The following is a 16,883-nucleotide window of genomic DNA, read 5'->3' on the forward strand; positions in this document are numbered from 1 at the left end:
CCAAAAAGCTAATTCAATCTTCCTAGTGTCCAATTTGCACCCTAAAATTGAATAAAACGGTTAAAATATACTGTTTTGCCCAATTTCTGAAGGTTTGTTTACATCTCACTTATGCGCACGTTTACCGCCAGGGGACAGTCGTCGTGACATCATTCAAGGCAAACAGACTGGGAGCAGTTCTGTGTTTACTTGTGAACCGAGCACACGTGTACGGACTTTGGTCGTGAGAGGTTGTGTAAAATGTCTGAAAGCGATAGCGATTTTGATAATGAGATCATCTGTATTTATCCTAGTAAAATAATGACAGGTAAAGACACTCTCACACATGCTCTAACAGAGCATGTGTAAATTTGTCTCAAATTTACAGTCTGAATCTCACATCTTACAGTGAGTGGATATATAGTGGAGTGCCGTTATAACACGGTAGTTGGGATCCAAAGACTCTGACTGTTATGAGTGCATCTGTGTTAACGATATGGAAAATCTGGCATGGCTCGAGTAGAAAACATTCTATAAGCTTTATGTTTTAGATAAACCAATTCCCTGAAGACATTCAACAAAAAAAATTGCAAGAACTAGGATTTTTTTTACCATGCTGATAACATTTTTTTAATTGTTGACTGTCAATCTAATAAATATGTAATAAAACATTTTGCTGGCTGTCATATTCATGCGCAATTGTGCCTGTGCACTTTGAACTCTCACTCGCGCTCTGAACAGTGTGCACCTCGAAGACTGATTATACGCACCTGTCCTGGATTAGAGCAATGGATTCTTCATCTCATCTCATCTCTCTAGCCGCTTTATCCTTCTACAGGGTCGCAGGCAAGCTGGAGCCTATCCCAGCTGACTACGGGCGAAAGGCGGGGTACACCCTGGACAAGTCGCCAGGGTCATCACAGGGCTGACACATAGACACAGACAACCATTCACACTCACATTCACACCTACGGTCAATTTAGAGTCACCAGTTAACCTAACCTGCATGTCTTTGGACTGTGGGGGAAACCGGAGCACCCGGAGGAAACCCACGCGGACACGGGGAGAACATGCAAACTCCACACAGAAAGGCCCTCGCCGGCCCCGGGGCTCGAACCCAGGACCTTCTTGCTGTGAGGCGACAGCGCTAACCACTACACCACCATGCCGCCGCAATGGATTCTTATTTATGTTATTTAAATAAGCTTTAATTTCCATGTATATGCATACATAAAATAAGTTTATTCTTGACAAAACTTTTTGTTTTTCTATAGCAACACCCTATGTTTGCATTACAAGGTATTAACAAGTTTTGGCCTGTTCTGAACAAAAGCATAATTCTGTATCGCGTAGTAGCACCGTTGAGTTTATTACAAGTCATTATAAAATTACAATAGCAGTGAGAAGAATATGGACAATTGTGTAATAATTAACTGCATGTAATAAGTAAACAAGAAGCGTTCAATGATTATCGTGCAGCAAGCCCAGTTCAGGCATAGCGCATAACCCAGAACATTTTAGTTCTTGGTTTTACTGAAAAAAATCTGTAACTTGTGTTTGTTGAAATCTCATGTGGGCCTGTAGTCAGACGAAATGAAGCACGTTTTGTAAATTTAAATTTTGGGAGCCAGGAGCTGACTGTGTTACAATGGTTTTCGTGTAATGGCGATCCGTATCATTACAGTGCTGCACTGTATTGACATGGATTTTCACAGTTTGACAGTTACAGCTCCAGTAAACTCCCATGTGATTCTGTCATGTAAACATTTTAACTGCTACTCACCATTTCATTTTTTCTTGGTGCACTTTTCTTATTTATCCCATTGATAGAAATGTCGTCTACTCCTGACAATATTCCTGTGATTGCTGCTTTGTTGATGCCATTTTCCTGTTCACATTGCTTCTGCCGATACAGATCTCCCTCCACCCACAGACTGGACTGTTTACTGTTGGATGATGCCACAGAAGATTAAAAATTTACCTCATCCATAGCACAGTAAGCAGCACATAGTAAAGTTTGAGGAAATAACTAGGGAAACGATACATGAAATCTTGTCAAATTACGGCAATCTGTCAGACAGGTTGATTTGAAGAATAGTGATTTTTACAATGGGCATCTCGTGGAATGTTGTGTATAGATAGGCTGAAATAGTCTATTTTTCACTGCCTCTGACCACAGTCTTACTCCTCAATAAAGTTCTGTTGAGGTCCGATCACTGAACCGGGCCGGCAGATTCTGATCCAGGCGATGGCCTCGGCTGCAGTCAATCTAAAGTGCTTCATCAGGTAGCAGCCTATCAGTGTTCCAGTGCGACCCAGGCCAGCTGAAACCCACAAACACAGATATCTGTAAAACTACTTTTATGTTCATCAAAATGATTAGCTAATTAAAAAAAATCTTATAAGTGTTAAATTTAACAAAACAATACACTAGCTTTGAAGTATGATCAAGTTGAATATCTCTGCTGTAGATAAAAAGTGTGATGGTTCAACAAAATTTCTAGGTTACAAAAGTTCAGATCAGCAAATATAATGCCTGAACTGATTGGCAAAAAAAGTGATCTTTTAATGCTTAAATAGCAGTGTTTAGCTCGTGGCTACAGATCATCTCTCAATTTGAAGTTGTTCTGTTTCACACAAGCCAGTTTTTCTCTTAAATCTACAGGTTTTGTTACAGAATACTGAGGATGAGGTTCAGCCTGCTGAAATACAGTGGTGCTTGAAAGTTTGTGAACCCTTTAGAACTTTCTATGTTTCTTCATAAATATGACCTAAAACATCATCAGATTTTCACACAAGTCCTAAAAGTAGATAAAGAGAACCCAGTTAAACAAATCAGACAAAAATATTATACTTGGTCATTTATTTATTGAGGAAAATGATCCAATATTACATATCTGTGAGTGGCAAAAGTATTTGCTTTCAGTATCTGGTGTGACCCCCTCGTGCAGCAATAACTGCAACTAAACGTTACCGGTAACTGTTGATCAGTCCTGCACACTGGCTTGGAGGAAATTTAGCCCATTCCTCCGTTGGGCTTCCTCTGTTGGGTTTCCTCACATGAACTGCTCGCTTCAGGTCCTTCCACAACATTTCGATTGGATTAAGGTCAGGACTTTGACTTGGCCATTCCAAAACATTAAATTTATTCTTCTTTAACCATTCTTTGGTAGAACGACTTGTGTGCTTAGGGTCGTTGTCTTGCTGCATGACCCACCTTCTCTTGAGATTCAGTTCATGGACAGATGTCCTTACATTTTCCTTTAGAATTTGCTGGTATAATTCAGAATTCATTGTTCCATCAATGATGGCAAGCCGTCCTGGCCCAGATGCAGCAAAACAGGCCCAAACCATGATACTACGTACCACCACCATGTTTCACAGATGGGATAAGGTTCTTATGCTGGAATGCAGCGTTTTCCTTTCTCCAAACATAATGTTTCTCATTTAAACCAAAAAGTTCTATTTTGGTCTCATCCTTCCACAAAACATTTTTCCAATAGCCTTCGGCTTGTCCACGTGATCTTTAGCAAACTGCAGATGAGCAGCAATGTTCTTTTTGGAGAGCAGTGGCTTTCTCCTTGCAACCCTGCCATACACATCATTGTTGTTCAGTGTTCTCCTGATGGTGGACTCATGAACATTAGCCAATGTGAGAGAGGCCTTCAGTTGCTTAGAAGTTAACTATTACACGCCATGCTCTTGGAGTGATCTTTTACAAATTTCCTCCATTTGTACACAATCTGTCTGACTGTGGATTGGTGGAGTCCAAACTCTTTAGAGATGGTTTTTTAACCTTGTCCAGCCTGATGAGCCTCAACAACACTTTTTCTGAAGTCCTCAGAAATCTCCTTTGTTTGTGCCATGATACACTTCCACAAACATGTGTTGTGAAAAATCAGACTTTGATAGATCCCTGTTCTTTAAATAAAACAGGGTCCCCACTCCAGGGGCTTCAAAGTTTGGGAGAATAGCAGGGTACAAATAATTTACAGCAGGGTGCAAAATGGTAAAATGTCTGCCAGCGGCAGACATAATGCACGCAAAGCATGCAGGGATATATATATATATATATATATATATATATATATATATATATATATATATATAGAGAGAGAGAGAGAGAGAGAGAGAGAGATATTGAGGTATTTCACCTGACGTCACAGGGTCACGTGACGCCCCGGTGTCCGCCATTTTGAACGTCAAGCTACATACTAACGCTGCAGACAGAGAGGGAGAACCGGCTTGAAAAAAAAAAAAAACGTGTTACAGACAACTAGAATAGATTAATTTGTCAGTAAGCACTCTATAAATAACCATGGTGTTTGCTTGTTGTGCTGTGGGCTGCCACAACAGACAGGGACAGCGTGCAGGACGCTCCTTTTACCGGTTTCTAGTGATGGGAATTTCGGCTCTTTTGGCTCTTCTTACTATAAGGAGTCGGCTCTTTCGGCTCCCAAACGGCTCCTGAGATTTTATTTTTGATTTAATTGCTGCAATTAACTAGTTAATTAATTACATTATTTATATTTTATCAATAGGATGTTTTCCATTTTATTTTTTAGTTTTTGTAGCCATTGTAAAGCTTTGTAAAGTATAGCAGTGTAACAATGCTATAGAAATAAAACTTACCAATTAATAAATTATTTTCTCACAAACATAATGCAAAACTGTGTTATATTACCAATATAAAATACACAGCTGATTTTCCCCTCCTCAGGTGCCTCACAGACTCCTCTCCCCTGCGCTCCACAGCTTTAAGCATTACACCAATTTTCGTATTTTCGCAGCTGTGAATGACATCAACCAAAAAAAGTAGGCGTACACCATGCTACTTTTTTTCCTTTGAATGGTAATAGACAACACAAAGACGCAATCAGACAGCAACTTTTTTTGTGAAAGTCTCTCTCTCTCTCTCTCTCTCTCTGAGGCACCTAAGGACAAAAAAATAATTCGGCTCCCCAACTCGGCTCCCACCGAAGAGCCGGCTCCCGTCGTTCACTTCAAAGAGCCGGCTCTTTGAACCGGATCGTTCGCGACCGACACATCACTACCGGTTTACTACTGACCCAGACAAGAGGGATTACAGCTGTGAAAAAACAGGATTGGGAGCCAACAGAATACTCCAGACTTTGCAGTGATCATTTCATTTCAGGTTAGTTTATCAGTTAACGCAATTTTAATAAAATATATAGCAAAAAGTAAATGGGTCAGTGTTTGTTAACCCATCTGAGCAGTGAAACAAGGCAGTGTTAATTTGTCTAGGGTTGCATGTAGCAGACATCAGACATAAAACGCAATAACAGAGGCTAGAAAGAAACGGGACACAGAAATAAACAGGGAAATTAAGTAAAAAGGAAGAAAGAGAAAAAAAAAAAAAAGAGCGCGGATCTCCAAACACATGAGAAGCCTCTCTTACGCACATATCACGCGGACTCCACACACGCATCGCGTCTGAAGTCATAACTCATCAGGGGAAATCGTGTCCGCGTTGGCATGTTCAAAAAACAACCTCGTGTCAACAATGATACCACACGCAAGAGAAAAAAACAAAAAACAAAAAACAGTCAGGCTACTCAACAACCAACCTGGCAGCAGCAGTCGTTGTCATGTAAACACAACACTTCGGATATGCAAATGCTTCCCGTTACACACGATTGCTATGTCAATAAACATCATTTTGCCAATATTTTAGAGACCCCCCAACATTTCCCAAATCATGTTTTCAAAGGATCTCATTTCTGTTTCAGGGGATCTTGGATCCCCCGAGTAACAAGACAGTATTGTGAACATAGCCTACCTTGTACCGTTTCAAACTGCTGGGGTCATCCTTCATCAAACTGTTGACTTCTGTCGACAACCTTGGCTCCATACCAAGGCTGGGTACAGTGTTTGTGATAAAAGACAGATCCAATTTAACACGAATCACAGCTTACTTTCTTGTTAAAATGTGCAAAGGTCTCCACCATCTCATACTGCCTTGCACTGAAGGACTTAAGCATGCCGTCCAAAATGGCTGCATCACGTGACTTGGTCACATGGGTGAAATACCTCAATAGAGAGAGATATGCAAGTACGAATTTTTCATGGGGCGGGATGGTTTGGAACAGGCCATCTAAAATTGGGATAACATTTACCCGGGACGGGTATTTGAGGCGGGTCGTCTAGCTTAAGCTTGATTAGCGTTGTTACGCACGCCAGTGTTTCCCACAGAAATTTTGGAGACTATGGGGGAGGCCCGGGGGTTGTTTAAAATTGAGTGATATGTTAAATATTAAGTTATTACTGAAAAACTATTGATTAAAAAAACAGACACTGAGAAATGCTCCTATAAACAACTTTACCAATATAAAAGATTACCAGGACTAAAAAAAATGCAGAAAAATAGGCTTTACTTATCCAAATGCACCTGTTGGTTCAAAAGTTACAGTGCATAGAACCTCACAGCACAACAAGAAGTTACCTTAAAATATAATATAAATGCCTCAGCTTTCATGTAAGAAAAAAAAACTATTAATACTAGTGCTGTGTGCAGGCAGTCTCTCCTGAAGACTAAATTAAACAATAATTATAAACTAATAAAATAAATGGCTCAGGCTTCATAGAAGAAAAAAACAAACAATTTGAACAGAATCTCACAGTATGATGCTGAAGCTGCCTAAACAATGGAAAATAAAATACCATTTTGACAAAAATGTTGGCATCCATTAATTTCTTGTATTAAGTAAAAAAATATGTTGCCAGATACTGCTGACGTTTTACAGCCCAAAATATGTTCAAAACCCGCCAAAATGCACTTAAAACCGCCCAAATTGGGTGGGAAAACACGCAATCTGGCAACACAGGCGGCAGTAATGGCTGCACTCGTGTCGAGGATGTAAACACAGTTGACGCGGCAACGGACATACATGACATAGTGGATGTAATTTACGTTCACAACTTTTTTTGCTGTCAAAAATATTTAATATTAAATTTTGTGACTCGACTGACAATAGCCGGCGGCATAACAAGCCATAGCCGGCGATTTGCCGCCGGTGACCGGCTACTTTTGAGACCGCTGCCACTCCCACCTGATTGTCATCCCATTGATTGAAAACACCTGACTCTAATTTCACCTTCAAATGAACTGCTAATCCTAGAGGTTCACATACTTTTTGCCACTCACAGATATGTAATATTGGATCATTTTCCTCAATAAATAAATGACCAAGTATAATATTTTTGTCTGATTTGTTTACCTGGGTTCTCTGTATCTAGTTTTAGGACTTGTGTGAAAATCTGATGATGTTTTAGGTCATATTTATGCAGAAATATAGAAAATTCTAAAGGGTTCACAAACTTTCAAGCACTACTGTACTTTGGTATAGCTGAATCCAGATCATGGTCTACCAGTTGATGACCCCTGATCAATAGGAGCTAATATAGATATTTAGGCAGAGCCTAAAAATGGAACTCCTGAGGACTGTATGAACAAAATATTTGCAAGGACACAAAAATCAACCTGAATAGAATAATATTATAGCATATGAACCATCAAATTGTGTAGTATATTGTATTTTGCATCAATGAATTGCTGCATTGTCTTGAGACAGTGATACCAATAATGAGATATGCATCACAGTTATGAATACATATTTATTCCTTTCTTTGACACTGCATGCCATGTGCCAGAAATAACACCACGACATATATTATAGTGTAACTCTGCTGAGTGCCTGGTGGAGAGCAATGAACCAGTGCTTTCACCTTACATCATTACTATATAGTTACAATTGAATATCAAACTTAATGTCAGACAGTTGTCTGGTTACAGCAGTCACATGCATGCGCATTAGCGCTTGCACAAAGCCACTAGGACCAATTACCATGCACCTGTTTCTGATTAAAGTGCAATCACAGCACATACATATCAGGACTCCCAGTAACACACAGACTTTGTGAAGTATACCTGCTGTACTCTGCATCTAACGTTACCAAGCCTTGTATTTTGTATCACTTTTCTGGTTTTGACCCCATTTGCGTTTTTGGGCTGTGAGGACTGTATTACCTCTGATATCCTGTCTGTGCCTCACTCCACCACTGCCCGTTTTTCGACTCTGCCTTTGTCTCCGTTTTGAATCTGTTTGCTTGCGTGCTTTCAATAAAACTCTTCCTGCACTTACATCCATCTACCACCCTTACATGACAGAAACCATCAGTTGTCCACAAGCTAGTGGACTAACAACTGTTAGTAGTTTTATATGAAACTTTCATGAATATTTTCCATAAAATGTGTTCGTGAATAATCCCATGTTATTTTTTGAAAAAAAAATTAAAAATAAGCACTGGATAAAAATCCACCTCTCTTATGTAAATAAAGATACAAATTTCACTGTCCAGTGGTCAAGTGTTTGTGAGATATGTTGCCTTGCACTTAGAACTGGGTTCCCTGTGGTGGTACACATTCGTTGTTTGTATGTACAGACGTCATACAGTTAAGCTATCAAAAATCAGGTTGATGCATTACCATATACTCTTAAGTATTGGGGCGTCGCTTTGTGTGCGGGGAGCTCTGCATAATTTATTAAAATTATTCAATTATACTTCATATTATTTGACACCTTAAACTAACAATTGGTCAAAATGTGTGCATTTTACCTTTACAGTGAACAGCTATGGCACCATCTACACTTTCACAGATGTTCATGAACTTGGTGACTATGGCATCGTTAGGTGTACTCCCATCAACAAAGAACAGGTCGTGGTGGTCAAAACCCATATCTGTGAACCGTTTGGCATCGTACATTTTTTTGTTCAGGCGTATGACAGTGGTGATGTTGTGCTTCCTGAAATACGGGAAGTAGGCCTCAGGAGCATGGAGAGGATAACCTGTAAATCAGTAAACCAAACTTTTATAAAGTGTAGTTAATACATAACTACCCATTATTATCCACTATAGTGAGACTCGAAATTACCATTCTCAATTTTGCTTTTTGGATGCGGACCACTAAAAGCCAAAAATTTTCCTGGAATAATCCAGTTGAAATCTCCATTTTCAGCTCTCTGTGGAAGGAAGCTGAATTTAAATAATATACACTTAAAAAGGTGTCTTGAAAGTATGTGAAAAATAATCAGAAAAGAACATCAGAGAGTAACTGCACCTCATAATGCTCATATTCCTCCACATTGAAATTGGAGAAATCCAACCAGCCAAACTCCAGAGCCTAACAGAAAACAAATGAGACCCATGTATTGTAATGTGAATAAATTATTCGGCAATTCGTTACAACAGGGTTCTAGTTTACCTTGTGCACTGCACATAAACAATCAAGGATATTCAGATTGTACATGCACGTTCCAAATGACGCATCTCTGTAATAGAAAAAGAAACTTCTGTATTTACCATAGACACAATTTGTTATTGACAAATGAAAGTTAACTAAAAGAGCATTTACCGGAAAGGAAGATAAGTGGCATTTCTGGAGACTAGTAGGCCATAAGCTTCCTCTGGTGTTTTCTGGAGATGCATCACCTTCAGGGCGGAAAAAAAAGACAAGCAAAATGTCCTTCTATATTCTAAAAAGTCATGTTTTGTACAAAGTGCTTTAGACTTTTGAAACAATTTTACACATACTTCAAGCAAAAATGTTCTCAAAATCTAAGCCATTTGCAACCTTTGCCATTTTATCACACTCCGGGGGAGTAAGTGTTGCACCATTACTCCAAAAGAGCAAAGGACAGTAAAGAATATCATAATTTCCTCCAATGCTGCCCAGTTCTTTCAGTCACAAACTCTTTCCTATGTCTGAAAGAGAGTACTAAACACAACCGTGTGTTTAACACAACATTACGAACATCCAATTGCTCAGCAAATGACAAAAGTAGTGAACAAACCAATTCCAGGTAATTAAACCAATTACATGTACATCACTGCATCAGTTTCTCCAAACTACACAAACTACATCTACTTATAAACCAGCAGACACACACTTCAATTAAATACTCACAGCATACGAGCCAATCAAATAGGCAGCATTTGCTTGTTTCTTTTTGTCCCCACAAGTATAGAACACAATCTTCTTTCTGGCATACGCCAAAGACTGCAGTGGGGAAAATTAAAAAAAAAAAAAAGTTTATATCATCACCTCATTTAACTCCAGGAGTAGCATATAATAAAATATAACGACAATGATCTTGACAATTCAAGATACAGTAAGCAAAGTTGAGACTGTCAAACAGTAAGAGGTCTGCGTTAATAACTTTATCCAAAAATGATATAAACTCATTACCTTGAGCTTCTTGGTGAGTTTGCAACAGAAGCGATAAAACATAGCCAGGTTGAGGGGACCAAAGTCCGCATAAAAGCTGTTTACATACAGAAGAGTAGCTTGTAAAAATATGAACTTACTAACCGACCAACATACAAACAAAAAAGGATGACTTTATTGCTAATGCTGTTACAACCTCATAACCTATACATCCAGATATACAGTGTTACCCATTTAACTCTAATCATAACGCAATACTTACTTCTCATAGGAGAATTCCTCATCTATGCAGAAACAGTGTCTTTCAGTGGTGCTCCTGAGCTTCTGGTTCAGGATAGCGAAATATAGCTGATCTGCAATTCAGAAACACCGTGCCAAATTGGAGAGTAAACTGCTGTGTGAAAGCACACATGAGGAAAAGTAAAAACAGCACGTGCCTGTTGCAGATTTGAATTTACATCCCGGAAGTAGCTGCTGGAATTCAATCCGAGTGCCATTCGGACACAGAAAACACTCCTTAATTCATCTAGGATTATGAACGCACGTGTATAATCTACACGACAATAAAACTCACCTTTTATGAATTCAATGCTGTTAATAGGGTCGCTGTTTTCTTTAGACATGCTGAGTCACTAGACAAAGTGAAATCTGAAAAGCTTAGTTTAATTTTTTTACTATCTCGATCTCACAAAAAAGTATGCAACCACGTCGAGTTAGCCAAAACCGCCACTAATACATCGAAGAGCACAGTACAGTGTACACAAAAAGTAAACCTGACGCTCGTCCTTAACTTAATACCTCAACATAAAATCTATACATGCCGTATATTTTAAATATTACCACCAAAGAACTCGGCTACACTTCTATCAGTTCATGAGATCCGCCTAGAACAACGGGATTTTAAATCTTGCCCGCGCCTTCACTCCACCCTGCCACATTTTTTACCTCTAAATTCTATTGGCTGAGAAGTACAACTGACGCGTCAATCATCTTAGGCCCTGCCCACCAAAGTGTCACAGGGGGCAGGACAGACGCTATTCTAATTGGATCGTTGCTAAGGAGAAAAGCTTCCGCCAGCCAATAGAACCGCCTTTAACTCAAAGCTTTGCTCCCCAATTCTCAAACTCGTCGCGTCTGTAATCCTGTGATTTACTAGAATGGTGGAGCAGAGGGCTGTTATTATAACCGCAACGAACACACCTACGACTAGAATAATATCACTACACGTTTTATCTTCGAAGCAGAAGTCATTCAGGCGTTCTGTACATCGTGATATTTCTACACACAACAGCAGCTCTGGCACCAAACAATTCAATGTGGCGACAATTAGTTTCTCAAACAGCCTGGATTTTAATATGTGGCTACTGCATGCACCCGTTGTTTCTCAATTCCATTTCCAACAGTCAGACAGGCGATGTATTATCATGCCTAAAGTTTAAGGCTAACTTCACATAGCCTCCTGGTAGGATTTGCCATTGTGTTGGCTGCTGTCCTGTTGAATTCTCTCCGCTCGATCACTAGAAACAGAAGGCCTTCAGATGGCGCTTTCTTAGTAAAACAGCAGAAAAATACCAACTAAAAGGCTTATTTACCTGTTATCCTGAGGTAAATGTCAGCTTTGGGCCTCTCCTCCTCCCTCTTCGCAGCGCATAGCCTTTTCCTTGCTTCAGCTCGTCGCTGGCGCTTACGTTTCATGGTTCGTTTACTCACGCGCTCATCGCTCACATCTTAAAACTGGATTTGCAGAGTTCGTTTTGTCCCGCTGGGGTTATTCCTCGCGCTCAAAATAGCGTCGACAGAAACACTAAATCATACTTCAGTCGTTGTATCAAAGGGCTTTTCTGTCTCCCACCGCCGATGTGTCTAGGGCAAGTGTCCGAGTCCTATCCGTATGACGTCATTGCGCCATCAGCTCCGCCGCGTCACCGCATGAGATACCACGCAAACGCTGAACAATTGAGTAACAAAAACTTCATCAACCTAATGCCCCGGTCCCACAACACCGAAAAAAAAAAAATATATATATATATATATATATATATATATATATATATATATATATAATATAACTATGACCTATACCTGAATTTAGTTCCAGTCTGGAGCAGTCACACCACAACTATAATCCCGGTTGTTGGTTTTCGGGGGAAAATATAGCGGTTGTATACAACATACATGCGGTCTGTGTGCACATCCAGTACACTCAGCAGCAGACCATGGCTGACAGTGACAGCGAGAAAGAGCTACTTTTGATGCTCATTCTACACAGAAGGCAAAGCCGGAAGAAGAAAAGGAGATCCATGAGAATATGGGTGCATGAAATCCTGCAGCACATAGATGTCTGCTGATCTCAGACTCGGACGAATCTAGTCCTGTTTACGGTGGGCGTTCCCACCGCGAAAGAGAAACCAGTCCAAACCGAAAGAGTGAAAGTACACGCCGTCGCCCTGTGAATATTCTTTTGTGAATGGGTAAGTGGGCACTCAGCGCTCCGACTCCGGCGTGAGTAAGGTGACAAGTTTTCTGTTTCATCTAATTTAGGTAATTAAAAATGTATATAATAGATTTGGCAGTGGGCACATAGGAAAGTATATCAGACATGAGACCTCGCGCTGCAAAATCTTTTTTTACATGATCCACAGATAGTATTTGTGGCAAAGTGTGTGTGGTGTGTACAGCTGCGAGCTCAAAAACCTCAGTTTAAAATGGCTCAACTCGCAGTGCGACGTGACATTTCTCCCTGTAAAATCTTTTAAATTTTTTTTTACATGTTCTACAGCAGGGTGGCACGGTGGTTAGCGCTCTCGCCTCACAGCAAGAAGGTCCTGGGTTCGAGCCCCGTGGCTGGCGAGGGCCTTTCTGTGTGGAGTTTGCATGTTCTCCCCATGTCCGCGTGGGTTTCCTCCGGGTGCTCCGGTTTCCCCCACAGTCCAAAGACATGCAGGTTAGGTTAACTGGTGACTCTAAATTGACCGTAGGTGTGAATGGTTGTCTCTGTCTATGTGTCAGCCCTGTGATGACCTGGCGACTTGTCCAGGGCTGTAGCGTAGTTTGGGGGGGGGCATCGGCGCCAAAAACCCAGGGCCTCACCACTAGGGGGGGCCCCTGCCAATCACCGGACGTGCTGGTCAAACTTTATTTACACTATGTGCCTGCGCCGGTGGCGTCTACACATAACGTGGAATATGGTTATATAATTATTCTATTTTCTGTGACGAGACAGCTTATATCAAGGTAAGACACACTAGGCCTACTGGCACTGACATAGGCTTATGGCTTGTTTATGCGTACCCTCCAGATTCTGAAGTTGCCCCTGCGCAGTGGTCCATGCTGCTCAGGATTCTAATGCTATGGTTACTCAAACAAAGAATTAATCTGCTAGCTGAGTTGTGGTGTGGTGATGGTACGGTTTTCTTAGCAGTGTTAAAACAAGTATGAGGCGGTTTAAATCCGGCGCACGTAAAAGGAGAGAAAGATTAGAGGAGCAACAGAGGAGAGATGCTGTGACTTCTAGCTGTGCTCCACTGACGAGATATTTTCGCCAGGCTACGGTTGATGCTACACCTGAGGTGAACGAGACAGGCGGATGTGCTAGTACTAGCACTGTGGAAAATGATATTTTGCCACTGGTTTGTACTTGTTTGCAATGCGCAGTTCCAGTGCGCTACGCAGTGCTGCAGAGTTCGAATGATATAATCACCCAGAGCGAGCTGTATGATTTATAATTGATGTGAAATAAAATTAAAGCCTGTTAGTTTGCACTTATTGTCATGCGTGAGTCTGTTGCTGAAGATTATGGTCGCATTTTCGAAATTGTAAAAATGCCTTTATCGCCGGTATTTTATTAGGCTATAGCCTAAGATATGGGTAGGGGGGCCTCTGAAACATCTACCGCCCCCCCTGTCACGATACCCAAGCTACGCCCCTGGTCCAGGGTGTACCCCGCCTTTCACCCGTAGTCAGCTGGGATAGGCTCCAGCTTGCCTGCGACCCTGTAGAACAGGATAAAGCGGCTAGAGATAATGAGATGAGATGAGATTTTCTACAGAGATTTTAGAGTGCACAGCCACACACAGTACACACACTTACCAGTCATACCCACTCGATTGCCGATTATCTTCCATCCATCTTCCTTTTTGGCTTATGCTTTTTGCTATAAAAGCATGGGATTCTTTGACACTTCTGTAATCAGGTTCTCCTCCATTAATGCAACAACAAAGATGGCCAGGAAAAATAGCACGTGCTCATGCAACGGCACATGTAAACAATTATCTGATTGGTCAGATGTTTTATTGGATCAGGTTTAGGTCTGGAAAATCGGACCAGAAGCAATCTTGCCTGAGTTTCCCAAAAGCATCGCAGCACAAAGATCATTGTTAAAAATGGTAGAGTGAGCAACACAATGAACAGTCTCTCTCTCTTCTAGTTAAGAGGCTTTTGGGAAACCCACTGCTTATCGATACCGATAAACCCAGGCCTGGGCTATACGTATAGTTATCGGTCTGGTATGACCACCAACCACATAAACTGTAGGAGACAGATTTATTTATAGTTATCAGTGTTGTGGGACCGGGCCCTTACAGTGTGGTCGGATGGAGTGCAACCCTACGACAAGCAGCAAAAATGTTGTGTGACATCTTCAAAGCTTCTCGCCAAGGCATGAGGAGTGTGGCACATACTATGGCTACTTTCTTACTGTGTTTTATACTACACGGTGCACAATTACATACGTTTCCCCATATTTTGTACGGGAAAATGCAATTTTTTGGCTAATACGGCGTACACTGATTTTTATATGGGAAAATCACATTTTGTGTCAGATTTTTTCCGTTACTCCGAGAAAATTTTCTTAGTATGCACCATTTATTTTTTCAAACACGCATGCCCAATGAAATGGAACTGTTTTCGATTTATGTGGTTTTATAGTTGCATGTGGTTTTCTCGGTCATTTAAGTACATCAGCTCGAACTGCCCAGACTTCTGTGACAGCTGCAGAAGTTATGTTCTGCCAATTTCTCGTGGAACACAACATCCCTCCAACTGTGGCAGACCATTTTTCGCAACTAGTGAAAAAAAAAAAAGTTTCCCGATTCAAAGACTGCGCAGGTAAGCATTTGTGTTTTTTTTTTCTTTTTTAAAGTTTTTACTATTTGCATGTAGGAAAGCTTCATTCATTCATCTCATTATCTCTAGCCGCTTTATCCTGTTCTATAGGGTCGCAGGCAAGCTGGAGCCTATCCCAGCTGACTACGGGCGAAAGGCAGGGTACACCCTGGACAAGTCGCCAGGTCATCACAGGGATGACACAGACAACCATTCACACTCACATTCACACCTACGGTCAATTTAGAGTCACCAGTTAACCTAACCTGCATGTCTTTGGACTGTGGGGGAAACCGGAGCACCCGGAGGAAACCCACGCGGACACGGGGAGAACATGCAAACTCCGCACAGAAAGGCCCTTGCCGGCCACGGGGCTCAAACCCGGACCTTCTTGCTGTGAGGCGAGAGCGCTAACCACTACACCACCGTACCGCCCGTGCTTCCTCCATTATCATGATAATTTAGGGAGGCAATACTGGGAGTCGCCGTTCATACAACAGCAACTGTAGTTACCCGGCGATTTCTGGTTTCACTTCCCTAAACATTTGAATTGCTGATAGACATTATATGTAGACACATGTGACCAACACTCGTTACTACCATCAGTCGTCAGTAAACTGGAAAAGTATTGAATGAAGAGTAATGGTGGTAACGACCGTTGGTAACCTGTCTCTAAGGCTACATCCACACGACAACGGCAACGAGATGTTATTTAAAAATATATCGCGTCCAAATGGGCAACAATCAGTAAACTATCAGGTCCATATGGCAACGCAACGCTTGCTGAAAACGATGCAATACACATGCCACACCTCTAGGGGCGCTGTAAGATGGTCCCTTCGGAGACACCAGAACAATAGAAGAAGTAAGGACGCATGCGCATAAACTATTATGCGCGAGACTTCATATTAGCCACAAAGTCAGGAAAATCTGTTTGTAAAATTACATTATAATGACCAAATACAATGAAAAGTATTTTTCCAGTCTCACCTGTGAAAGGTAATCCCATGTGATCTCGTTTGGACAGCAAACCTGTTGGTAAAGTTAAACGCAGCTAATCTTTATTCTCCGCTTTGACCTCTCCAAAATGGCGGCGAGGATGACACATGATTCTACGCGGAAGGCGGCGTCTTTAATGGTCCGGAATAAATTGAATGATACACGTTGATGGATTAATTTGCTGTTTCTCACCTGTGAAAGGTAATCCCATATGATCTCGTTTGGACGGTAAACCTGTTGGTACAGTTAAACGCAGCTAATCTTTATTCTCCGCTTTGACCTCTCCAATATGGCGGCGAGGATGACATATGAGTCTACGCGGAAGGCAGCGTCTTTAATGGTCCGGAATAAATTGGATTAATTTGCTCCTCTACGCCCTTTTTGAGGAATGTATTGTCGGACTTAAATCAACATCTGAAGAGGTGAGATCGCTCCTTTTTTCCCCTATTTTTGCTGGCGGGATTGCACCATTACACAAATATTCACAGTGAAAATATTTTGTAAGCGCGTTTCATGAACCAAGTTATAGGATTTGTTGACAACTCGCATCGCAAT

General features: G+C 41.1%; 1 protein-coding gene across 16 annotated transcripts in view; it reads right to left on the reverse strand.

Moving 5' to 3' along the window:
* The window catches only part of cdc14b (cell division cycle 14B), a 37,692-nt gene extending 25,479 nt beyond the window's left edge, over positions 1-12,213 (reverse strand). For 2 of the 16 annotated variants that reach the window (XM_060931841.1, XM_060931838.1), the window contains exons 1-11: positions 11,819-12,212; positions 10,489-10,579; positions 10,248-10,323; positions 9,966-10,058; positions 9,414-9,490; positions 9,264-9,330; positions 9,120-9,182; positions 8,934-9,021; positions 8,617-8,847; positions 2,165-2,303; positions 1,763-1,925 (exon numbers count right to left, since the gene is read on the reverse strand). In XM_060931841.1, the coding sequence (XP_060787824.1) occupies positions 1,763-1,925; positions 2,165-2,303; positions 8,617-8,847; positions 8,934-9,021; positions 9,120-9,182; positions 9,264-9,330; positions 9,414-9,490; positions 9,966-10,058; positions 10,248-10,323; positions 10,489-10,579; positions 11,819-11,921 (1,191 nt within the window). In that variant the 5' untranslated portion in view covers positions 11,922-12,212. Of the gene's footprint in view, positions 1-1,762; positions 1,926-2,164; positions 2,304-8,616; positions 8,848-8,933; positions 9,022-9,119; positions 9,183-9,263; positions 9,331-9,413; positions 9,491-9,592; positions 9,944-9,965; positions 10,059-10,247; positions 10,324-10,488; positions 10,701-10,800; positions 11,744-11,818 lie in introns of those variants that run through there. The other 14 variants (XM_060931852.1, XM_060931844.1, XM_060931843.1 and 11 more) reach the window with 12 other exon arrangements.
* Between the last annotated feature and the right edge of the window lie 4,670 nt (positions 12,214-16,883).

The sequence above is a fragment of the Neoarius graeffei genome, chromosome 10 (assembly GCF_027579695.1).
Source record: "Neoarius graeffei isolate fNeoGra1 chromosome 10, fNeoGra1.pri, whole genome shotgun sequence".
Classification (NCBI taxonomy): domain Eukaryota; kingdom Metazoa; phylum Chordata; class Actinopteri; order Siluriformes; family Ariidae; genus Neoarius; species Neoarius graeffei.